The sequence below is a fragment of the Acanthochromis polyacanthus genome, chromosome 13 (assembly GCF_021347895.1).
Source record: "Acanthochromis polyacanthus isolate Apoly-LR-REF ecotype Palm Island chromosome 13, KAUST_Apoly_ChrSc, whole genome shotgun sequence".
Lineage (NCBI taxonomy): Eukaryota > Metazoa > Chordata > Actinopteri > Pomacentridae > Acanthochromis > Acanthochromis polyacanthus.
This window is the reverse complement of record NC_067125.1, coordinates 9262928-9285312: the sequence shown is the minus strand read 5'-3', so window position 1 is coordinate 9285312 and position 22385 is coordinate 9262928. Positions and strand designations below refer to the sequence as shown.

At 39.7% G+C, this 22385-nt stretch overlaps 1 protein-coding gene across 1 annotated transcript in view; it reads left to right on the top strand.

Moving 5' to 3' along the window:
- LOC110955485 (calsyntenin-2-like) overlaps positions 1-22385 on the top strand; it is a 356305-nt gene that overhangs the window by 266899 nt on the left and 67021 nt on the right. The window contains exon 8 of the mRNA XM_051958076.1: positions 125-246. Within this exon, the coding sequence (XP_051814036.1) occupies positions 125-246 (122 nt within the window). The remainder of the gene's footprint in view (positions 1-124; positions 247-22385) is intronic.

Sequence of the window (22385 nt, the reverse complement as noted above, 5' to 3'; positions counted from 1 at the left end):
GAAAAGTACATCTCTCCCAGTTTTGTGTGCTTTCAGACACCTACATCTCAGGCTGTCTTTTACCTGACAGTTGTGGGTAGGTGTTGGTGATTGGGACCCTCTTTTTTTTCCCTTCCTCCCACAGAGATGAACCGTCACCACTACTCACTGTATGTCCATAACTGCCGCCTGGTGTTTCTGCTGAGGAGAGACTTCACCCAAGTGGACACCTTCAGACCGGCCGAATTCCACTGGAAACTGGAGCAGGTGAGTCACTCAGAATGCAAGCCTCTGACATGAGTGTATCCTCGCCTCGCCTTTGTGGATTTGGTAAGTAGGTAAAGCGCCAATCTCATAGAGAGCTATGAAGCCTCTGGCCTGGATTAAACATGTATTAAACATCCACTGGGAGTTTTTTCTTGGCCTCATTCACACACCTGCAGCAGAGATGGAAGACTCTGGGGTTCACTGACAAAGTAGCATCAGCTTCATTAGGAAGCCGGAGCCACTGGTCATCCACTACCAGGTTATTTATGTCTGTAAACAATAGCTTGTATGTCTTACTAATTACTACTTAGCTGCACTAGAAATCCTTCTATAATAAAATTGCCTAATCTTTAATTAACCCCAATTAAGTTGGAGAGCTCACTTACCACTTAATAACTGTGCAGTTTTTAAATTATTTCAGTGACTGTTCAATGAATATTTGCCATGAATATGAAGATCTTACATTACAACTGTATTTTTTGGTTTCTCTCCTTTGCCATGTCGCACTAATATTTCCTTATGCAATCAAGCATTTCCAAAAAAAAAAGAAACATTGTTTTAAATGATGTTATTAACCCTTAAATGCATAAGTGGATCAAAAATGACCCAATGAGGTCATTTTCTTGCAATATCTTTGTAACGAAAACTGTTTGTAATTTCATATTCCAGCTATTCCTCAGAAAACATGTTTTGATATCATCCCATTTAAATTTTTAAGTTCTTTTTTTTTTTTTACTATTAAACATATTGTAATATTTGTATTCCTACCCCAAGCTCTTTATCACTGATAATATCGTGCAACAACGGGAGAAAAACAGTGGAAAAATGTCTACAAAATGGATATTGACATTCTTCTATTGCTGTGTTCTGTGTAATATTCTTCCTTTTCAATCATCAAAACATCCAATATCTGTTATGAAGTGAAGAATAACCATATTTCAAACATGAAATCATTCTTGTGTGTACAAACATATAACAAATATTAATACAAATGATTATTTTTAACCACAATAACCAAAATAGCATAAAGAAACACGCTGATTCTTATACGGGTGAGTGTAGGGTCCAGTCACTGGAGCATCTTAGAGCTCATGAATTATTAAATACATTTATCTCAGTAGGGCAGTATTTGAAATGTTGGTTACAATTTTCCATTTTTTTCACCTATTTGGACGATTCTCGTTTCATTTTTAATTAAAACACAGTTAAATTGTTGGAGTAATTATGATATATAGCTGGAAATGTCACTCCCAACAAACAGAGACAGAAATAAGCTCAGTGGAAGTTTGTGTGTATTCGCGTCTGTTCGTGTTGCGAGTAGTGAGCAGCAGCTGTCTGTTGATCAAGGATGCTGCCTGAGAGTCAGACGGGTCACCTCGACTCACAAGTCACCCACGCTCACCCAGCAAGGACGTTTAGTCCAGGAGAGAGGCACACAGCTGAGCCTGGACATCCAGATGCAGCACCCCTGGGCTAATTTGATCAGACAGATCACATGGTCTTGATTGGGAGGGGAGCATGAAACAGGTCATCCATCAGCCTCCTGACAGAACATGCAGTGTGGGAGCTGTCGTCTAAAGAAGTTCGGACACAGCTGAGTTCTCACTCACTTCCTCAGCTCCTCTTTTCCTGAGCTGTACTGTACGTTTTAAACACAATCGGCCCTCTGAAGATGAATCCACATATCTCACAAACCCCAATACTTTCAGTCACTAAAAAAAATCTTTGTGTTGACAGTCAAAGGTTTTCTTCTTTCTTTGCTGAAGGATAAATGAGCTGAAGTGATTTTTTTTTTACAGCATTCAGGGTCATCCAGCTTCTGCTAATGATGCCGAGGTCACATCTGCTGTACCTCTCAGGCAATTTAGTGGTTTTTGCAGGGGAAGTTATATTCATCAGGAGAAAACTGTAACAGTTTCCCCCTCTATATGCTAAACATTTCAGTTTGACTACTTTCGTCAGTTGTAGTATTTGTACACTGTTAACCTGGTTTATGAATTGCTGCATACGTACAACTGCCAGGTACTAAAGTAATGCTGACTTTAACACATTATATTGAATTTTTTGTTCAATTTAGTTCAAGACCAAATAAAGGATGCAGTGTTTCTGTGAAGGTTCTTGGCAGTATTTAGTAGGCACCAATAAAACTGTGTCAGGGAGCAGAGTTTACCAAATATTTAAAAGTGTTACTTAAATAGTTAAGTAATCAGAATTAGAAATACTTTATTGATCCACTAGGGGAAATTGCTGAAGTAAGAAAAGGTTTCGAGATTTTAAATTAGATTTTTGGTCAGATACATGCAAAACCAATGGCATTACAGGAACTTCAACTGTTCTTTGACTAGTAGCTACTAACTGACAAATATTAGCACGATAACATGCTAACACTGTCAACATAGTAAGTAGGTTAGAATTGCCACAGTGAGCATATTAAAAAATCTTTGTCTCAACAGATAACATGTTTTCTTTACAGAAGAATAAATGTGTTAAAGCTGATTTTTGCCGTCAGTGCCAAATGCAGCCAATGGCATTTAGATCACACTGGCAGAATTTTTAATGCAATGTCTGCTATGTGTACACTATATGTTGACCTGATTTGCAAGTTGATGCACAGGCCTACAGCTACAGATAAATCACTTTATTCTGAATTTAATTACATTCCACTGGATGCAAAGAGGGGATCCACAGCAGATGGTTAACTGTTAACTGAATCATTGTATTTTTAAAATAAGTGAGACAAGGTTCAGAGAGTTTGCTTGGTTCTAATTTACTCAATACTCTTATTTATTGCTAAATGCAAATCACACTTGTATCCTCTAACACGTCAACCTCACCTGTACTAACATGTTACCCTGATACCACGCTAAAATAAGACTGTTCATGAGAAACCATGTGAGCATGAGAAGGCTAGCGTTGTCATTTTTATACTATTATGTTCGACTTACAATTGAGGATAAAATAACACAGTTTAATTTTAATATGCAGTATACAACACGAGTACATCTCTGTGCAAAATCACTTGAATGCACAGCGATTCCAAATTGTATTACCTCACATTAACTGCCTAATTAAGTTGACAAGTACAAATATTCCTGCACATGAACAATCAAGAACAAAATTCTTTAAAAAAAAATATTAAAAATGCAATGCCCAAAGTAGAACCTTAATACAAAAAGTAAATACAGGTGATCACTAAAACAAAATTGAGTACAGTGAGATTTGTAATGAATCTAACTACATGAACATGGTTATAAAATGAGCTGTGGACACCAGAACTTTCTAGATTTTGGAGCTGTGGGCTGTTTCTACCAGCATGTCTGCATCATGACTCCAAATGGAAAAGAATCAACAGAGGAATTTAAAGATCTGATTGTGAATCCAAAGAAAGATGGGAACGATACAAAAAGACCTGAGATCAACTAAAAAAAAAAAAAGTGGAAACACAGCTAGAGGAGGTTTAAAATGAGCCATAGTGCCTCGAATTGGTGTGGCAGTGGTCAGGATACTGCATAATGTCAACGTCTATGGACAACATGCAAAGAAAAGAGATTTGTTTCACTTTGACACTTAACAGCTAGATACATTTTGCTAAAAAAAAAAGAACAACTTTTGGTTCATTGAGACCAAGATAACTGTATTCAGCACAAATTATGTCCAGCATGTCTGGTGTAAACGTGTCCATGATGACCACAGTGAATGCATAGTCCTGGCAGTGAAGAGGTGGGAATGTGATGACAAAGCAAAAAGTGTTAAGGAGATGATATTCATAGCTGGCACCATGAATGTCTGTGGACATATAAAATTACTGGCTAAGAAGATGACTCCCAGTCTGCAGAAGCTTGGCAGGAGAGGAATTTTACATCATAATAAAAATCCAAAGCACACTGCCAAAATTACAAAAGAGCTATTGATGCTGTTGTATCCTGTATATCGCACAAAATCACAGTGTTGCTTGGAGGTGAATGCTTATGCAAATATAGTCACAATGGCAACGCTAGTCCTCTGATGTTTAGTATGTAGAATGTTTACCATGATAATAATCTGAGTTTAGATAGTTAAGATAGCATTTTGCTAATTAAATGAAACTGTAAAATGCCCTCACAGAGACGTCAAGCGAATGCAACCTTCACACAGAGTGGAATCTTGTTTAAAGGCCAGGGGAGGTAATTTTCACTTTGATGTGGCCGCATGTTTGTAATAAGATGTAATTTACTCATAAAATGCATCACATCACACACTGAGTTAGTGTCCTCATGTAGCACATCTGATGAAATTCCACATGAATTAAGCTAGAATATTTATGGAGGGTTTTGACTGTTATTTTCTGTGGCTAATAAAAAGATTAAGATAGGTTGCCTGAAGTTACCTTGGTTTATTTATTTCATTACCTCTCTAGGAGAAACGTTTCTGTGGACTGCACTGGCACAACATACGTCTTTGTAATGTGCTGCACAGTAGTTGTTGCAGAAAGTTTCCTGGGCGCTTTAAAAGTTCCTTCTCTTTCTTGCGTCCTCTCTCTCTCATCTTCCTCGCTCTTGTTAAGAGCTGCCTCTGAAACCCAGGGGCGTGAAAGGAAACTTTCATTAAGTCGCTATCTTTCCTTGCCTTGTCGCCACTAACTCCTCATCTCCTAATGTCTTTTTAACAAAATGAACTCTTGAATACCTCCATCCGCAGAGGAATCTCCTCCTCTCCCTATTTTGGTTTATCACAGAAGTCCAATTAATTCCTCATACAATCCAATCAGGCATTGCAAACTGCTACATAATGACTGGGTTGGTGGGTGAGATGCTTGCAAGATATTAGTTTTACCTGCTCAAGAATGAGTGTACTATCTATTAATAACAGACAGTAGTTTGAGGCAGCATGGCTTTCTGCACATTGGTCCATTGTGTTCAGCGTAAGCCTGACTTTTTAAGCTTTGCTATCAGTGATGTGTGGATCATTGAAAGATGAGACCTGAGGTTTTTATTGACTTCACTGAAAAGCTTTGCACTGAGCTTGTATTATATGTGTTTTTTGTTTGCACGGTCATATTCTTTAAGTGTGTATCTAAATTCAAGCGTCTCAAAGAAGAAGACTGTCAATCTTGAAGATGTTTTCTGCATGAGCCAGTACTGAACGAGCCCCTGCAAGTGTTTATATATCTATGTAGAAATGAGACTGGGTGTGCACAGGCCAAAAAATAGCCTTTGGTACTTGCAGGAGTCCAGGAAATTCAGCAGTTGGAAGAGTGCCAGGTGCACCCAGGCTCAGTATTTAGTTCTTATTAACAGCTTATGTGGCTTCATTATTCCATTCATCTGGAAAAATAAAACTCATTTGAATAAAGTCAGCCGAGCCATTTAGAACTGTTAACTTAAAGGGTGTTAAATGAAGTCGTCTGTTGATTCTTTCTCCTTGTTTTGTTTTTTTTTTTTGTGTTTTTTTTTAAAGTGATGCATATCAGGTGGCTGTTGGAAATGACAACTCATTTGATAGCACATTTATCACTATTATTTTCAAGCAGAGCAGTTCAACCCATAAACTCTTGAAATACAATGTGTCTTTTACTTTACAGACACAAACCAGTCCACGTTTCTAATCGACATACACCCCCTGTCAAAAGTTTTAGGACACTTTCTAATTCAAATAAAGTAGAACCTGTCCTACAACTTTTGACAGGGGGTGTATCTACCAAATTTGGTACACATATGCAGCACATCAGGCTGAACAAAAAAGTCAGTGACAGCCACATTTCAAACCCAACAGGAAGTGAGCTATTTTGCGTTGAATGTCAGATTTTGCCCATTTTTCATTTTTTTCTAGAGCGAACTCCTCCTAGGGGGAAACTCCAATTCGCCTCAAATTCGGCCAGTACATACAGGAGGCCTTAATGATCCACAGTTATTCAAATCTTTTTCCAAAGTCAAAGGGCGTGTCCGTGGCGGCCTCTGGAATTTTGATCCTTCGCCATGAAATTCCAAGTGCTGTGTAAATGCCCTGAACATGCTCCAATCTGCCTGAAACTTTACATGTATGATCAGAGTCCTGCCCTGATCACATCCATATGATGAAATACACCCCCTGTCAAAAGTTGTAGGACAGGTTCTACTTTATTTGAATGAGAAAGTGTCCTAAAACTTTTGACAGGGGGTGCGTCTTTGGAATGCATTTTGGTGCTTCACCATCACTCTGTTTTAGCCAACCAATCATAGATTAGATAGGGTGGGACTTGTCAACTTGGTAGTCCAGAAAGTGGAGAAGATGCTTGAAAAATATATTGATAGGGTCCTATTTTAACCCAAACCATGCCATTTACTTTAACCCCAATTCAGTTATTTCAGTGCTTTATGTTAATCAAGTTCTTAAAGAAATCTGAACATGTTAACAAGGTTGCAAGTTTTGTTATGCTTGCCTCGATACACATTACCTAGTTGTGTCACTTTGCATTACATAAAGCTTTATATGACACAAACAGCAAGTACTAAAGTAGCAGAAGTCATAATAACTAAAATTAGCAATGAGAATAGGTTGAAAACCACTGCAATGACCGTTTTCTGGGTCAGTCTCAATATTTTCAGCCACGATGCATTCCTTCATGGAATCGCTGATAGGATGTGTGTCTGGCCCATTATGACCATCAGAGGTAGGATTTCTGTTTGAAGTTGCCTAATATTAACTGGCAGTGGCGTTCCATTGCTTTCATGTTTCCGTACAGCTTGATAATGTGATCCACGCAGAGAGGTAAATGGAAGGGCTGGCTGTACAGTTAGAACAAAGCCTTCAGTCTGTCCTTGTCTGACAGGGCGGAGGGAGTTTGGCATAAGGAGAAAATCAATGAGAAGTCACCTCAAGCCTTTCAGCTAGCAAAAAGAACAAGAAAAACCGACTGGGATAATTGAGATCTAAATGATGTTCCAGCAGGAGTCCAAATTGAATGTGGAAAGGGCATCATTACCTGAGGCTACCCCATGGAAAACACTTTTTTTTTTCAGAAAGCAATCAAGCAAACACTCAGGGGGGGACTTATTCTGATTTCACAGGTGGACAGTCGTGGGAAATAAGAAATGTAATCAGTGGCCATCCGTGTTGTGTTGTACAAATGTCAGCAAGTTTAAGCGAGTGACACAACTACAGAAGGAGCAACACATCTGCTGTCTCATATGTGCAGCATGTTCATCATTGAATTTAGAAAATTTGTCTGAAGTCATTGCTGCAGTTTGTCTTCTGAGTAGTTGTATTATTTCCATTCATGAGTCAGACTCTCAGGATAAGAATATTAATCTGCAGTCACAGTGTTGAGCCCACCTATAGTGGATAGTTTGCAAAGAAGTTTTGCATTTTACAGTGACGTTATAAAGCAGACTGTTGACATTTAGTGTCACTTTTCAGTCCTCTGCATGCATTTAAAAAGTATAATAGAAATGATTTTCTCCAAGACAGAAAACGACTTGATCCCTTACACACTTTGCACTCATTAGGCTTGCTTATTTCCCTAAACTACCAAGGCTAGCTGTCCAAGTGGGCATAGCAAGAAACAGCTCAGGGGCCCAAACTATTTACCAGGTCGCTCTTAGTTTGTGTTAATTTAACTGCAAATTTGTTTGTGAATTGTGTAAAGATAATGATGGGAGCCTCAAGGCAACACCTACATTTTTACCAAATTTTAAAAGGACCACTGTCAAGGCCCAAAGTCAAAGTACATTTTAATGGTTATTTATTATTCAAGCCTTGCACTGTGCATTTCATCAAATGAAGCTGTGCTTAATACATATGAAATGCATCATTAAAGAGACAGTGATCAGTGAGGACTATAAGCACATTTTTGCTCAGGGGCTGTCCGGTAAATTAATTTGACTCTGGAAATTATTCTTTTTAATATTATATAATTCATCCTCTGTGGCTGTGTATACACAATAAACAGAAACATCGGTCTAATGCAATTGCTCCATAATAACTGCTTTGTTGCTGTAATAAGAAGAGAGTAAACACACACACATATCCATATAATTTCTTCCACTTAGTCGGGTCTTTGTGGCAGCAGGCTAAGCAGGTCAGTTCCTCTCCCCAGCAAAGCTTTCCAGTTCCTCTGGGGAATCCTGAGCTGTTCCCAGGCCAGATGAGATATACAACAGCTCTAGTATATTCTGAGTCTATCCAAGGTCTTCTCCCAGCTGGACAGGAAAACCTCCAAAGGCACCCAAGAGGCACCCTAGTCAGATGCATTTTTACTGCAAAGGAGCAGCGACCCTACTGGTGAGCAAGATCCCAATATACCTAAAGTCAAACACTCCAACCAAGAGGGAGCAATACACTGCTTTCTGACAGAGAACTATGGCCTTTGAATATGACACGTTCCACCCACCTAAACAGAACAGGCACACCCTTCCCAGCAATGGCACTCCCCCAGCAGGAATCACGCTGCAGAAACTACTCAGAAACACAACAGAAAGCTGCAGGTGGTGACCTGTTCTCCAAATCCCCTTGATCCCACTCTATGCATTGGATGCGCCGAATTGGCCCAATGCACGGGGGTCCCACCCTCCGGCACAGAATCCAAATAATTCAATGCACCCCCTGAGACCCCAAGTCCATTCCCCAACAGATCAGCTCTGTTTTGGCAGTACATACAGTATGTGTAAATATTGTCTTCCTCACAAAATGCATCTACTGTGATTGCAAATCCAAATTGTCTGTTTGAATGTTACTGGCTAGCACCATAACAGTAAATCAAGGTTTATGATACCAATTCAAGCACTTATTCGTCACAATCGATCTATATGCTCCTGTCCTCATCTTCACAGGAGTATAAAAGCTATTAAGCAAAGTGTGTGCTTGGGCCTATTGCGCACATCAACAAGGTCTGAATGTATGCTCAGTCATGGCAATAAAACACGGAGAATAGCATGGCTTCTTTTGTGGTTGTGTTTTTTTTCCCAACCACTTGGTGTGATCGGCCCTTCCAATTGCCTCCTAACTGGTCCAGGCTCATTGTCAAAACAAACATCTCCTGAGCACAATTTGAATGCCGAGCATCTGGCATTTTCAAATTGCTGATGTGTTGCTGTTGACTGCCATCATCAGAAACTCCTTGTTAGTAAACTACGGGATGTTTAGGGACCCCCCTACCTGATGAGGTTATGAAATTATGTTGTTTATCTTCAGAAGGTGTGTGTGTGTGTGGGGGGGGGGGGGGGGGGGGGGGGGGGGGGGGGGGGGGGGGGGATGTTGCTTGCAAGAAACAGTGAGCATCTGTCTCAGAGAGGAAGGAGAGTGAAAGAGCAGCATCACACACCTGTCTCAGAGAGGAAGGAGAGTGAAAGAGCAGCATCACACACACTGGTTTCCTCTGAGGCCCCGACCTGTTCTGAGGAGCCCAAACCATTATCACGGACTCAAATAATGACACACGCAGCTGCCTCCCATTTTGTACAACATTAATGTGCAGATGAGGCTAGTGAAATTTTGTTCGACAAGCTCAGCATCACAGATGAGTGAAAGAAGAGGCATGGTGATATATATATATTTTTTTAATTTTAGCCATTAAGCTGAATGACTAACAGTAACACAGGGGGAAAAAAAGCCAAAAAATTAGTACTCCTTGTGTGTGTGTACTATGTTTTTTCATCATTTATACCCTTAAACATCAAGCAGAAGTAGTGCCCTAGTTAATAAAGAACAAAGAGCTCAGTTTGTTTTAGTCTTTGCTTCATTTATGAGCTTAAAAGCTGACAAATAGTATTGAAATCCTTGCAGCAGTAAGAGAAAAGAGGGTATAAAAACCTCCGTGCAAACATTTAAAAGGTCTCCGTATCTTATTTTATCTGTGTTGCTGTTTTACCTTCCTTCTGTAAGACATACACTCACTCACACACAGCATCTCTCTCCTCATGGGAGGGGTCATGTTGAATGATAGATGACTGCTACTAAAGAGCTCGCTAAATTTAGAGCTCCGCTGCACCAACGGGCTCCGAAGAGTTCGATGGGCAAACGCATGCCCACCGGTTTTTCAAGCATCCTCCTGCCCGTCTGAAGTCCAAGCAGACTTCAGCCTCATACAATTTCACCCTTTCTTCTGTTGTCATCCGTCCACCTGAGACCCCCTGCCCACGTAGATGCCACACACATTTTCAGTCTCCCTGCTTTTACGAGGCGTTAAGCTCCTGCAGATGTTTTTTTTTTTTTTCCTGTGTGTTTGAAACCATCTTATTGCTCCGGGTGCGGGACTAAGATCTCACTGTTTACCCAGCTCAGGGCGAAGATCTCACAGCTTTACTCACAAATACTGTGACCGCTGTCCAGCTGCACCTCGAGAGCGTCGAGGAGGACTTATATTGGCCTTTACACATGATCATCCATGCCACTCTACCTGTAAAATTGCATCAACTGGAGCATGCAATTCCTCTGTGTCAAAATCCCTCTAAAATACAGTTGTCACTACAGTCTCAGTCCACTTTTTGGCACTCTCACAGCACATATTCACATTAAAGCTGTGGATTTTTTTATTTATTTATTTTTTACCCAACACCCTCTCCTGGATTTTTGATATTGATTGGCAGTCATGCAGATGGCCTTGTTTGTATTCGAGTGGAGGGTCCTATTGACAGGAAGAATCAATAACAACGGAAAGATGAAGGGTAGGAGGCAGAGGACAGAGGAAGAAATGGAAGGATAAAAGGGATAGAAAATGTAGGTGGAGGAGAGAAACACCTCAGGGGACAAAGACTGACAGAGAGAAATAGATGAAGAGCAGAAAGCTGGAAAGAGACGTCGGCAGGGGAGGAAAGAAATGTCAGCAATGACTTCCTACTGGGACAGCCACATGCAAATATATCTAACGTATTCGGGGGAGTAGCTGAGAGGAAATCGACAGCAAACAACTGATATCACCCTGATATCACTCAAACACAATCTGTTGGCTAGATGCGATAAACAACACACGCCCAGCGGATGACAGACAGGCGGGAGATCAATACACTCACACAAGATGTAAGGAGACAAAATAATAAGCAAAATAATTTAATAAGTGAAATTGGAGCAGGCGGGTTTGGTCGTTGCAATCCTCTCAGTATGATATCACTCATTCCTCATAGGCAACATTATCATATTCTGTAGAGGCGTCTCTCAAGCTCCGCCATCACAATCGGCTTCCCAAATGAAATCAGCCTTTATTGCAAACACACTTTCCAAGAGCCACTTCCATGTAGTTTTCCATCATTTTTATTTCTTTCACATCCCAGCGTCCCAGGATAATATCACCTCCCTTTTATGAGCGTGGGAAGTACTGTAGGTCTTAGATAGGTGGGGAAAAGTGCTGGTGAGGCCACTAAATGACAGCGTGGAGGAGCAATGGCTTTTATTACCTCGCTGACGCTGACTCTGAGTGTGTGAACCTGTGTGTGACGGAGTATCAGTGTCATGCAGGCTGATACAGCTAACTGTGCACAGGACTGTGTGGCATTTCTACTCTTTGATGAGGCTTTGTGCATGTGTGTGTGACTGCTTATGCTTTAAGGGTGTGATATTTTTGTGGTAAAAATCAAAGCCAGTGGGGTCAGCGTATCTGTGACAAGTTCAAATCAAAGGTCATTCGTAAAGAGTAATATAGATAAGGTCAAGTGAAGTCTGACATCATTAGCAACAAGCTCAAGTCAGTTCTCAAGTCTCAACTGACAAGTTCAAGTCATGTCTCTAATACTTAATGACATGTTTAAATTTTAAGTCCCTCAAAAGCATTTTTTTAAAAGTCAGATCTGCAATCATTTATAACAAGTCTGAAAAAAGTACAATTAAAATATGAAAATTTTAAATAAAATGACAAAATCCTTCAAGACTATTCCCAAGTCATTATTGTCAGGTCTACAAGAAACCTAAAGTCTATATTACAATGTCAGATCTTAAATCTTTCAAGACAGTTTGAAATCATGTACAAAGTCATTTGTAACAAGTCTGAGAGAAGCTCCAGGTTTTTCTGATAAACACAAGTCAGATCTCAAGTCAGTAGTGGCTAGTTAATTTTAGTCACATCTCAAGTGAGAAAGTGAAATCTGATTGCTATGAGGGACAAGTTCATGTCAAGTCCAAATCAAGTCTCAAGGAAATTGTAAGAAGTGCAAGTCATGTTTCAAATCCTTTGGAGCACATTTAAATCTAATTTCAAAACAATTTTAGGTCCCAAGTTATTTTGGGCAAGTCTATGGGACGCCTCTAGTCTTTTGTGATAAGTTGGATCTAAAGTCCTTCAAGACAGCTTTAAGTTTAGTATCAAGTCATTTATAACAAGTCTGAGAAAAGCTTTTTTTTTTTTTTTGCTGAATACAAGTCATGAGTAACTAATCAAGTCTTGAGTCATGAGTGAATTTCAAGTGATTTCAGATATTATTAAGGAGATGTTTTTCAACTCCAAGTCCAGTCGAACAAATCTGAGAGGTGCCTCATATCTTTTGTTGATAGGAACAAGTCAGATATCAAGTCATTACTGATAAGTGAAGACTGATTTCATTGGACAGAAAAGTTTGTATCAAGTCCATGTCAAGTCTCAAGTCATTTGTGAGAAGTTCAAGTTATATTGTACGACGTCAGATCTCAAATCCTTCAATACAAACCGAGTTCAAATTAGGTTTCAAGTCACATGTGACAAGCTAGAGAGAATCATCAAGTCAGTAGTTTGACAAATATATTTCAGATCTCAAGCCATTAGTGACTAATTTAAGTCAAGTTTCGGGTCATTGGTGACTGGTTGAAGTGAAGTCTGACATCATTAGTCTCTTGAATCCTTTGTGACAAAATCAAGCCTTATGTCTTTTTTGACAAGTCCTTAGTCATTAATGACAAGTCCAAGTCCAGTCTCAAGTCATTAAAGTTAAGGTCAAGTGAAGTCTAACATCATTAGTGCAGTCAAGTGAGTCAAGTGAGACTCAGGTCATTTCAGTAGATATCTAGTTGTGCTTCAAGTACTTCATGACAATTTAACTGCACATCTCTCAGGACTCCTAATTGCTCACAGTTAATCAACATGGCATTTTAACATTCAAAGCCTTGAATCTCTATTCATGCAATTTTAGTTTGAAGCTGTCAAATCTCTCGACTAATTTTGACTAGCAGAGATGGATGGGCAAAGCACATAATTGTTTTTGTCCTTTTGTCGCTGAGTAGTACTCTGAGTTGTCTGTAGGCCTTTGTGTGCTTTTTATTGTGTCCAACAATAGTACATGCATTGTAGCATCTGTGTACTTGTTCACATTTTCAAGTGCTCACTGTGTGAACAGATGTTTGTGTGTGAGTGTCTGAGAAACTGGAGACCTTTGATATCGTTTTGTGGTAAAAGGGAGCACAAAAGCCAAATAAAAGAAAATAATAGTGCACTAAAAGCAGCTGTTCTGTGCCATTCATCATATTAATCTGGACAACATGGCTTCGCTGAATCCACTCTTCTTCCAGCAAATCTCTGCCTTTACCCTTCGCCCTTTCCTCCCTCGCACTCTTTGTTTTTTCCCACCAATTTGTCTTACTTTCTCGCCAAATAGCATGCTGCAAACTCTCCGCCCGGACTTTCTGCCTACCCAAATAGTTTTTAAGAGGTAAAGTTTATGTGCAGTGCAGCTCTTGCCTCCGACTGGCTATAGCACTTCCTGGATTGAGGGTGGCTGTCAGAATTTGCAGCGAAGATTTATTGTGCACATCCCACCCTGACCTTAACTGTGGTAGGAGAAAGGGATGGAAAAAAGAGATGAATTGACGGAGAGATAAAGGCGGAGAGCCAGAAGAGTATGTGAGCCTGGTAGAAGGCTGGCAAATCTGGCGTAGGAGTATCAGCGGCGTATGTGTTGTCAGGGTTTAGATAATCAAGAGAAGGCGTGTGATGGATGCAGTGTGGCAGTAGGGGAGATGGCACGATGCCCCCACCCCCTCTTGTCTCTTTCCACCACTCTGCTAAAGGTCTGTGGCAACTTTCACTACTGCTAGGTTTGTACTAACAGTTTAAACCTGTGGGACCGTGTGTTTTTCCTCTCACTGAGGCTGCTGTTGTTTCGCAATCTTTTCTTTCACTCTGTTATCTGACCGACATCCACATCCCCTCGGACAATGTAGTCTACTCCACTGCAATACCTGCTGATATATTTAAAGCAGCATATACAGACATACAGTGGCCAGCGAGTAGCTCCAGGACACAGTGACTGACTGTGCTGGTTGGACTGATGCAACGGCAAACCTAGCATCATGCAAGCATTAATAATGAATTCAGACCCTACAAGATATCAGCACTTTTACCTCCTACATACTATGATGCCTGGAGTTGCTATTGCCTTCCAACATCACTGTTTCTGCATCAAAATTACCAGACAACAGGGATGCTGACACAGCTGACCTCGGCCCACAGATGAATGCTACAATGTATCTCTTTAGAGCACCTTACACGTTTCCCCACTGGCATTGATTCAACCCCTAAATATCGTCTCTGTATAGCAAAACAACATATTTAGAGGATTTCTTTTATTCAAAGTAAACCGCTCCTGCCTTAAAATGGCTTAGATGTGACTTTATGTGGTTGTTTCCTTTTGAATCCTCTAATCTATGAAGTTGCCGACTCTCTCCCTCCACTCACCCTATTGCCTTTCACTGCAGCCTGTGCACACCAGCTCACCTGTGACTAAAACACTGCAAAACAACGACTGCTAGATGTTTGAATCAGAAGCCGATTCTGGCTCATCCCTGCAAGTTGACGAGATTGGTTTCTTAATTTGTTAACCGGAAGCCTGAATCCATGTTTTTGAGACTGTCATTGGTAGACTATGGCAACAATATTTATGACATGTCTTCTATCTTATATTTAAAAAAACACATAATATGAATATTTTAAAGGGTGGAACACTTGATTTTCATTGGAGGGGGTCTTTAAAATGGAGGTAGGCATTATTTCTTTAGCATCATTTGACAAAAATTCCATACTAACCTGTCAGCATATTGTAATTTAAGCTGTCTAAGAACTAGACTTCTGCACCTTTGCTTGGCTCTGTTTTCAGAAAAGTAGCCTGTGGTTTTCGGTATCACAGGGCTTTTCAGGATAAGTTCTGTAGCAACAAAATCCACTGTGAGGAGGTTGGGGTTTGAATCCTACACGAAGCCACAAATGAATGTTAACCTTTGCCTTGTCTGGTAAAGTTAAGGGTTGCTGTGGTTTTTGGCTTTTTTAGAATTCTGTGTACAATGATTTTAAGTTGAGAAGAGTCATATACAGTATATATAAAGCCAGTTCATGCACATGAATCTATTCAAGATAATGAAGTAGTATGATGAGACTCCCTATCCAAATTTATGGATAGAACATTATAGTCATGGTTAAATGTGGTCTGTGATGATGACAATCAAACCTAAATATAGCCCAGACCATCATTGTTTTGCTTTAATTGTAGTCTAAATGTGTTGAATAATTTAAATGCGCCCTCAAGTTTCTCAGCCTACAAGACCTCAGCTCATCCTTCTTACAAATCCCACTTAAACTCGGGCACATACTGTACACACAGCCGAGCCCTTGGTGCCAATTTTAGACTTTACGGCACTTCTATCTGGGTCTACTCCAAACTGAGATCAGAGGGTTTGTGTCTGATTTGAATTTGAAGTACTGGAGCAACAGGCTCAAGTGTTGCGGCATGTTTGCATATCAGTCAGACTGGAGAATAAAAAGAAGATGATAAAAGAGAGAGTGATCATTTAAGGGCAGACACATATTAAACTTATTATAGGCCCTGTGTTCTTCATTTCACATTATCTACCTCTGATAGGAGAATAAAGTCCCACACAAACAGCCACAATTCAAATCTAGTACTCAATGCGAGTTTAGAATATTGTCTGGTAACAACCTGTTTTCCAAAATATCACTATCAGTGCTTGAACGCTGGTTTCTGATACAAGCAGTAATTCACAGGTGAGGCTACAGCACAGTTAAATTTTGTGGTGCAGCTGCAGAGATGCCTGAGTTTCCTACTGGGGATCAGTTGGGGTGAAATAAGGTAATCCAGCTCCTGTAACCGAATATGCTCTGCGTTGCAATGAGACCTAAAGCAAAATGCTGTGGGGAAGCTTGTATCCAAAAAATCTCATGTGGGCCAAAGTGATTCTGAAAGTATCTCTAAGAAATGATGTTGTTGTGCAAGAAAGTGTTTATTTTTTCTAGGAAAGTTAAAGAAAAAGGACTGTATGTGTGCTGACTGACTGATGTGGCAAAATGTAATTTTCCAGGCATAAACCACAGCAGTTAAAAAGTGAGATAGCCTTCTTTGTATTTTTATGTTTTCAGTTGAAGCATGCCACCCATTCATCAGTTCTTATACCCAGCAGAAAACAAAATCATGTCTTCATCTGTCTGGTGCATAAATCTGGTCTCGGCACAAGAAGAAGCACAAATCAATTTTAGATTGTAGCAGAGGTTTTATTACTTATTTTCTCAAAGGCAGATTCAGATGGGCAACGTGTAAGTGAAAAGCAGATGTGCACAACAGTGGGAGAGAAGTTTAACAATGCACTCTCATGGGAAGATAATGTGACTGCCTGTTTGACTTAGTGCAGGTATTAAAGCATTCTGCAGTAACTCGGTATCTTTTATTTTCCATTAGACTACATGTTCGTCTGAATATGCTGTCTTGCTGGGTTATAAATGTTCTCTGTTTACCTTGTTTGTTTGTTTTTTATTTCAGTCTGATAAACTTAGTCTTCTATATTCCATCCCCCGTCTCATGGTTTGAAATTGACTTGTTCTATTTGGGAGACAATATCAAGCTAGCATACAAGCTAATAAGAAGCCCATCTGATCGATAATAAGCAGCCATCCCAGAGATCAACACCACTCCTGAGCCACGGATAAGTATTTGGAGTTTCTTGGGAATTAGAAATCCTCTCAAACTGCATTTGTGTGAAAGCATGTAAGCATGTGGAGATGTGTAAACACAGACAAATTCACGTTGTTTTAAACCCTGAGTGTGCTACGCTTTGTGCTACACTTGAGCCTATGTTTCTTTTACATTTTAGTTAAATGGCACCATGAAAATACACTAAACTAGCTATTAGCAACGCCTGTCTGCAACCTGTCTGAAACTGTACCTGTGTGACTGTGATACTCAAGTAATGATTGCCAGACAAGTTCTGTAGTTACAAGAATCTTCCTTTTCTGTTTTTCAAGGAAGATATGAAAAAGATCCATGACTGTCACACAGATAATGATTTACTAAGAAGTGTAAGTCGAGCTAAATATGAAAAAAAAAAAGTCCATCATGCCTTTGTGTTCAGGTATGACTAAGTTATGAGTCAAGGAAAGAATGCACTTTGATGTAAATTCAAGTCATCAAACAAAATAAAAAATACAGATCTTCTAATCATATTACAGACTGGTGCAGAAAATAATTCTTGGTACATGTACATGGTATAAAGTAAATGTCATCAGTGGCCATAAAAAGGTCAAGAAGTAAATCTAGTCTAATGGGAGCACTAAACTATTGGTACACTTAACGTGCTTTTGAGTTACTTACATTAAAAGTTTCAGTGAGGTTACTGCATAAGACATTGAAAAAAATAGAAGATGAAGCTGAGCCTTTCCTTCTAAGCTACTTAAATGTCAGGAATACTTGTGTTCTAAGAGAAACACCACTGTGAAAATGAGGTACTGTCAGACATGCAGTGTATTCAAAAGACAGACATTGCTGCCACAATCTTAATTAAAGCTGAGGATCTGACAAAAAGTAGAAAAATAGTATGTTTAATCTTTAATTTAGGCTGATGTAACAAAGTGTACTTTCCACTGCTTGATGGCTGCATTATGACAGTGTACCAAAGTAGATTGATTTCCCAAGGTGCAGGAGAGAGACAGAAAATTGCAAAGGCTTTTGTTCTTCCATCATTTTAAAAGCTTTTTTTTTTTTTTTGAATCGGCTCAAATTAAAAACCTTTTTTGGTAACCATTCCCCATAGAAATGGGTAGTGCAGAGAAGAGAATGCAATATGAGACTTAACTTACCAAGGCAAACGGAATGAGATCAGATGTGTCCCCTAATTAGATACAGTTCCAGCAGTGAGAGATTTACCAGCTGCACAGAGGGGGTCCAAATTCATTAAAATGTGACATATGCATAATGGTCAGAACCAGTTGTTGCGGGTTGTTTGTGCTCTTTGTGATCATCAGAAAAGGGAAAAAAAAACAAAAAAAACTGGCAGGTAAATCTTGTAGGATTGACAAACCTGGTGACACTCCCAACTTCTGCTTTGTCAGGACCATTTACTGTTCACATTATGATGATTTTGTTGATTATTCACGTTTGCAGTGCTCATGTCGACACGCTAACGTCTGCTTTACATTTAGCACCTGAGTCTGAGAATCATCTTAGTTTTGTGGAGGCGGAGCTTTTTATTGTGTAGACAGGCAAAAAACTGATATCAGACCTTTAGTGTCATTTTTCGGTGGGCAGCGTGGTCAGAGACGGATGAAACTGTACAGGACAGAAATAGTCATCATCGGTCCATAACCTGAGAACTCTAACAGTTAATGTTGTGAAAAGTTTTATTTTTCCTAAAACCATGGGCGTTTCTAAACCTTGTTTAGATCCATATGATCACAGGACACAAACTTCCATCTTCTAGGGGAACGTCCAGTAACTTATGCCTCATTATTAGACTCTTTTTTACTAGAAAAACTGCATATTGACAATGGAACTGATGCCAAAAGACATACATTTGTGCATATCTCTCAGATGGAAGCAAATTTGACAGAATGCCAGTATTTGACACCAGAGAATGAGAATGGGCTGGACTTGAAAAACACTGATGCGATGATAAAAGCCAATCAGGATATCAAAACTGTCATTAAATACTTACTTGCTTCTCATGGTATTTCATTTTTATAACTCTTTGCTCCTCATACTAAATCAGAGGGAACCCTAAAGGAACCACAACTAAAAGCAATTGTTTTTGAAACCAAATGACATATCTGAAGACAAAGATTAGCTGACCAGTGCCATTGCATACTGTGGACATCTAAGTGTATGCATTTTTAAACCACTGAGCCACTCCAGAATTGTGGTAATAACACAATATTTTTAACCACTCTGTTGCTCTACATAAATCCAGCAGGGTGAGAGAGTCAATGTGATCAGTCTCACTGAAATGGCCATGTAGCCTAAAAACCTAGTGGATATTAATGTGTGGGGGAGTGCATGTGTGTGCGTATGTCTATTTGCGTGTGGGGCCCATTATGAGTTTGCGAAGAGGTCATTTGGCTGTTGACTCTCGGTCTCTGCCGGGAGCGGCTGTATAATTGCTACTCTAATTAGTCACTTTTGCCAGCCGGTAATTCATAGTCACCTTCAAGTACTTGTCCCATACACACAGACGTGCATACAGTACACACAGACACACACATACCAGAAAGTGTTCCTTTGTTATCAGTCTCTTTTAATTGTTCCTTCTATTTTTGTAATTATAGGCTTTCAGACACCCAATTGCGGATGCTTACAACAATTGACATGATAACAGTTTCCATGTTGACACTGAACTGATGGTGATTTATGGCAATTATGTGTTAGCAAACACCACTTTGGCTAATGAATTTAGAGGCTAAGTATTTCTGAGGCCAAACCAATTGGCCTGCATGGGAGCCTTTGCTTTAATGATACTGATTCATTGAGGTATTAGACAACACTTAAAACAAAATGACAGATTTTTGTAGAATTTCTCGAACCAGCAGTAAGTATTTACAGCTATTACTTATGTTTACTTTCAAGAAAGGGAGGTGCATGCAGAGGGCGAGTAGAAAGAGGGTTTTTTGTGCATGCAAAATGTGGAAATAATCCGACCAATCAAACTTTTACTCCAGGGACCCTACACATCCTTTTGGCCATTCTTCAGACAAACACACTTATTTGGATCGGTTAATTCAGGCTTTGTTGTGGTATGTAAAAAACAGTCTTTTATCTGCCAACCAGACATGAGTGCAAGAGTATTTTCATCATTTTATCCCTTTTCATGCAGTGAAATACACAAAATACCCAGTTCAACAACTCAAATCTCTTTAAGTACTTCTTTATTTATTGCTGTTTATAGCCCATTTTCTCTCAATTTGAAATACTTGAGTCGCCATACACTACTGTCTTTATCAAGGCCTCTTCAGCATAGACACCTGTGGGTTGTTTTCAACCAGGAACTTGGGACAGGCAAACATTTACAGGAAAGTCACCATTATCATTCCTTTCAGTCTTTCTGGTTCCATTGCACTGTAGGATCTGACAGCTTCAGCCATGGCATTAACTGTGGGTGCACCGATAGTAGTTATTGGATGTAACTCCAGTTCTTTGAGAATGTAGGAAATGGTACAGTAAAGGGTTTGTTATGTTAGCCAAGATAGTGAATTTTACATTGTTGATGGCGATCTTAGACTAGAGTTTATTGCTACTCAACAAAAACAACCAGAGGCAGAAAAAAAATGCCACTTCTTGTCCTCTGAGTTTACCCAATCAGTGTTGTCCTCTGCTAATTTAACCAATCAGTGGCCACTCACGAGTACCTAGTCTGCAGTTGTTGTTTTTCTTCCTCAAAAACATCTGACACAGGTTATACAAGAGTAGTTCTTGTGGTTGGAACACACACAGGTCTGGGTTTTAAAACAGCTTGCAAATTCTTGTAGAGGTCCTTCAGTAAAAGCAGTCTTATGTGTTTACCCCTTACTTACTTTGCTGCTAAAATCCTACTTGGTATCCATTGTCTGCAAACTGTTCCAGTGTAACTCCCTCCACTAAGCCAGTATACACAAAAAAGAGTAAAACTGTCAGAAAAATCTCTCTTTAATGAAGATCAAATGCTGATTAATTGGATCTCTGTTTTCTTTTATGCTTTAAAATGTTCCACTGCCTTCACACATAGATTAACATCATTGTACTGATACTCCTGACAAACATTTATAACACTAAACTCTGAGTTGGCTTAAGCAGCATAAAGCTATGTCTTCCTGTCTCTCCTTTGTCATAATGTGATCATTTCCAGGTTCATTTGGTACTCCACCATCCAGTGCCCCAACCAATCAAATCCCTTCATCCTATACTTCTGCTTCCACTTTGCCTGCACTGTAACGTTCTCATTCCTTCCCTGGAACCTCCTCCTCCCCACCCCTCTGCAAAGTCACCTTGTTTCCAATGCTCATCAATCTCTGTTTTGGATCCTTCCCCCAGTATGCCCTATAGGCCCTCCTCCCTCCTTTACCGCGTCTCCCCACCTCTTTTGCTTCCTCTTTCAACCGTCTTTCTGTCTGTCTCTTCAGTCATTTCTCAGTGAAAGTGAAGCATAACCTAAAGTTTACAGGCATCTTTCTTTTTTTGTCAGATCATTCTTACACATTGCTTGGAATCCAAAACCCTGTAAGAAAAATCTTCAAGAAACTTCAATTTGAAGTTGATGATTTAACTAGTTTCAGTCTCAGGAGAACTGCTGACATTGATAGGAATGTCATTACTTTTGGACAAAAGCCTGACATTCAATTTTGACCTGATGATGCTTTCTAAACCATTAGGCAATAACCACAGCCATTACAATACATCCCTTTTAAATGTAAAAGTCTGTACAAAGTTTCAAGGCAAATCATTAAACAGCTGAATAAAGTACTTTAGTCTGGACCACTGCCTCTAATTAAAGATGGACGAACCCTCTGTGACATCACCTATCGGTTTCCTGAGCAACAGTTTTGAAGCTCGGTGTGGTGGCTCCGGCTATCACCATCTAGAAACTATAACTGACTGCTCCTAACTCCCAGCTAATCTGACAATTGTCACAGAGGTGTAGCACTCGTGAAGCAGAGGGGAACCATGCCAACATCTCTGGACCATGCTATTCTTCTATGACAGCGTCCACCTGTTACTCAAAGCGTGCATTCCCTTAAATATGCATAAATCTAAGTCTTAATACAATTCAAATAGATTAGTTCAATAAAAATTAACCTCCTGCACAGTTGTCATGCATGTGGAATTAGCTATAGAGACCAGTGGCAGAAAAACATTAGAAGAATCCAGGACAAGTTTCAGATTCTCCACCTAAAGAAACTCATTCAGTTTAATAACTACATTCTCATAAAGAAACTAATCGACGGCAAGACATATATCATAAGCACTCATTACCCTTACTGCTAG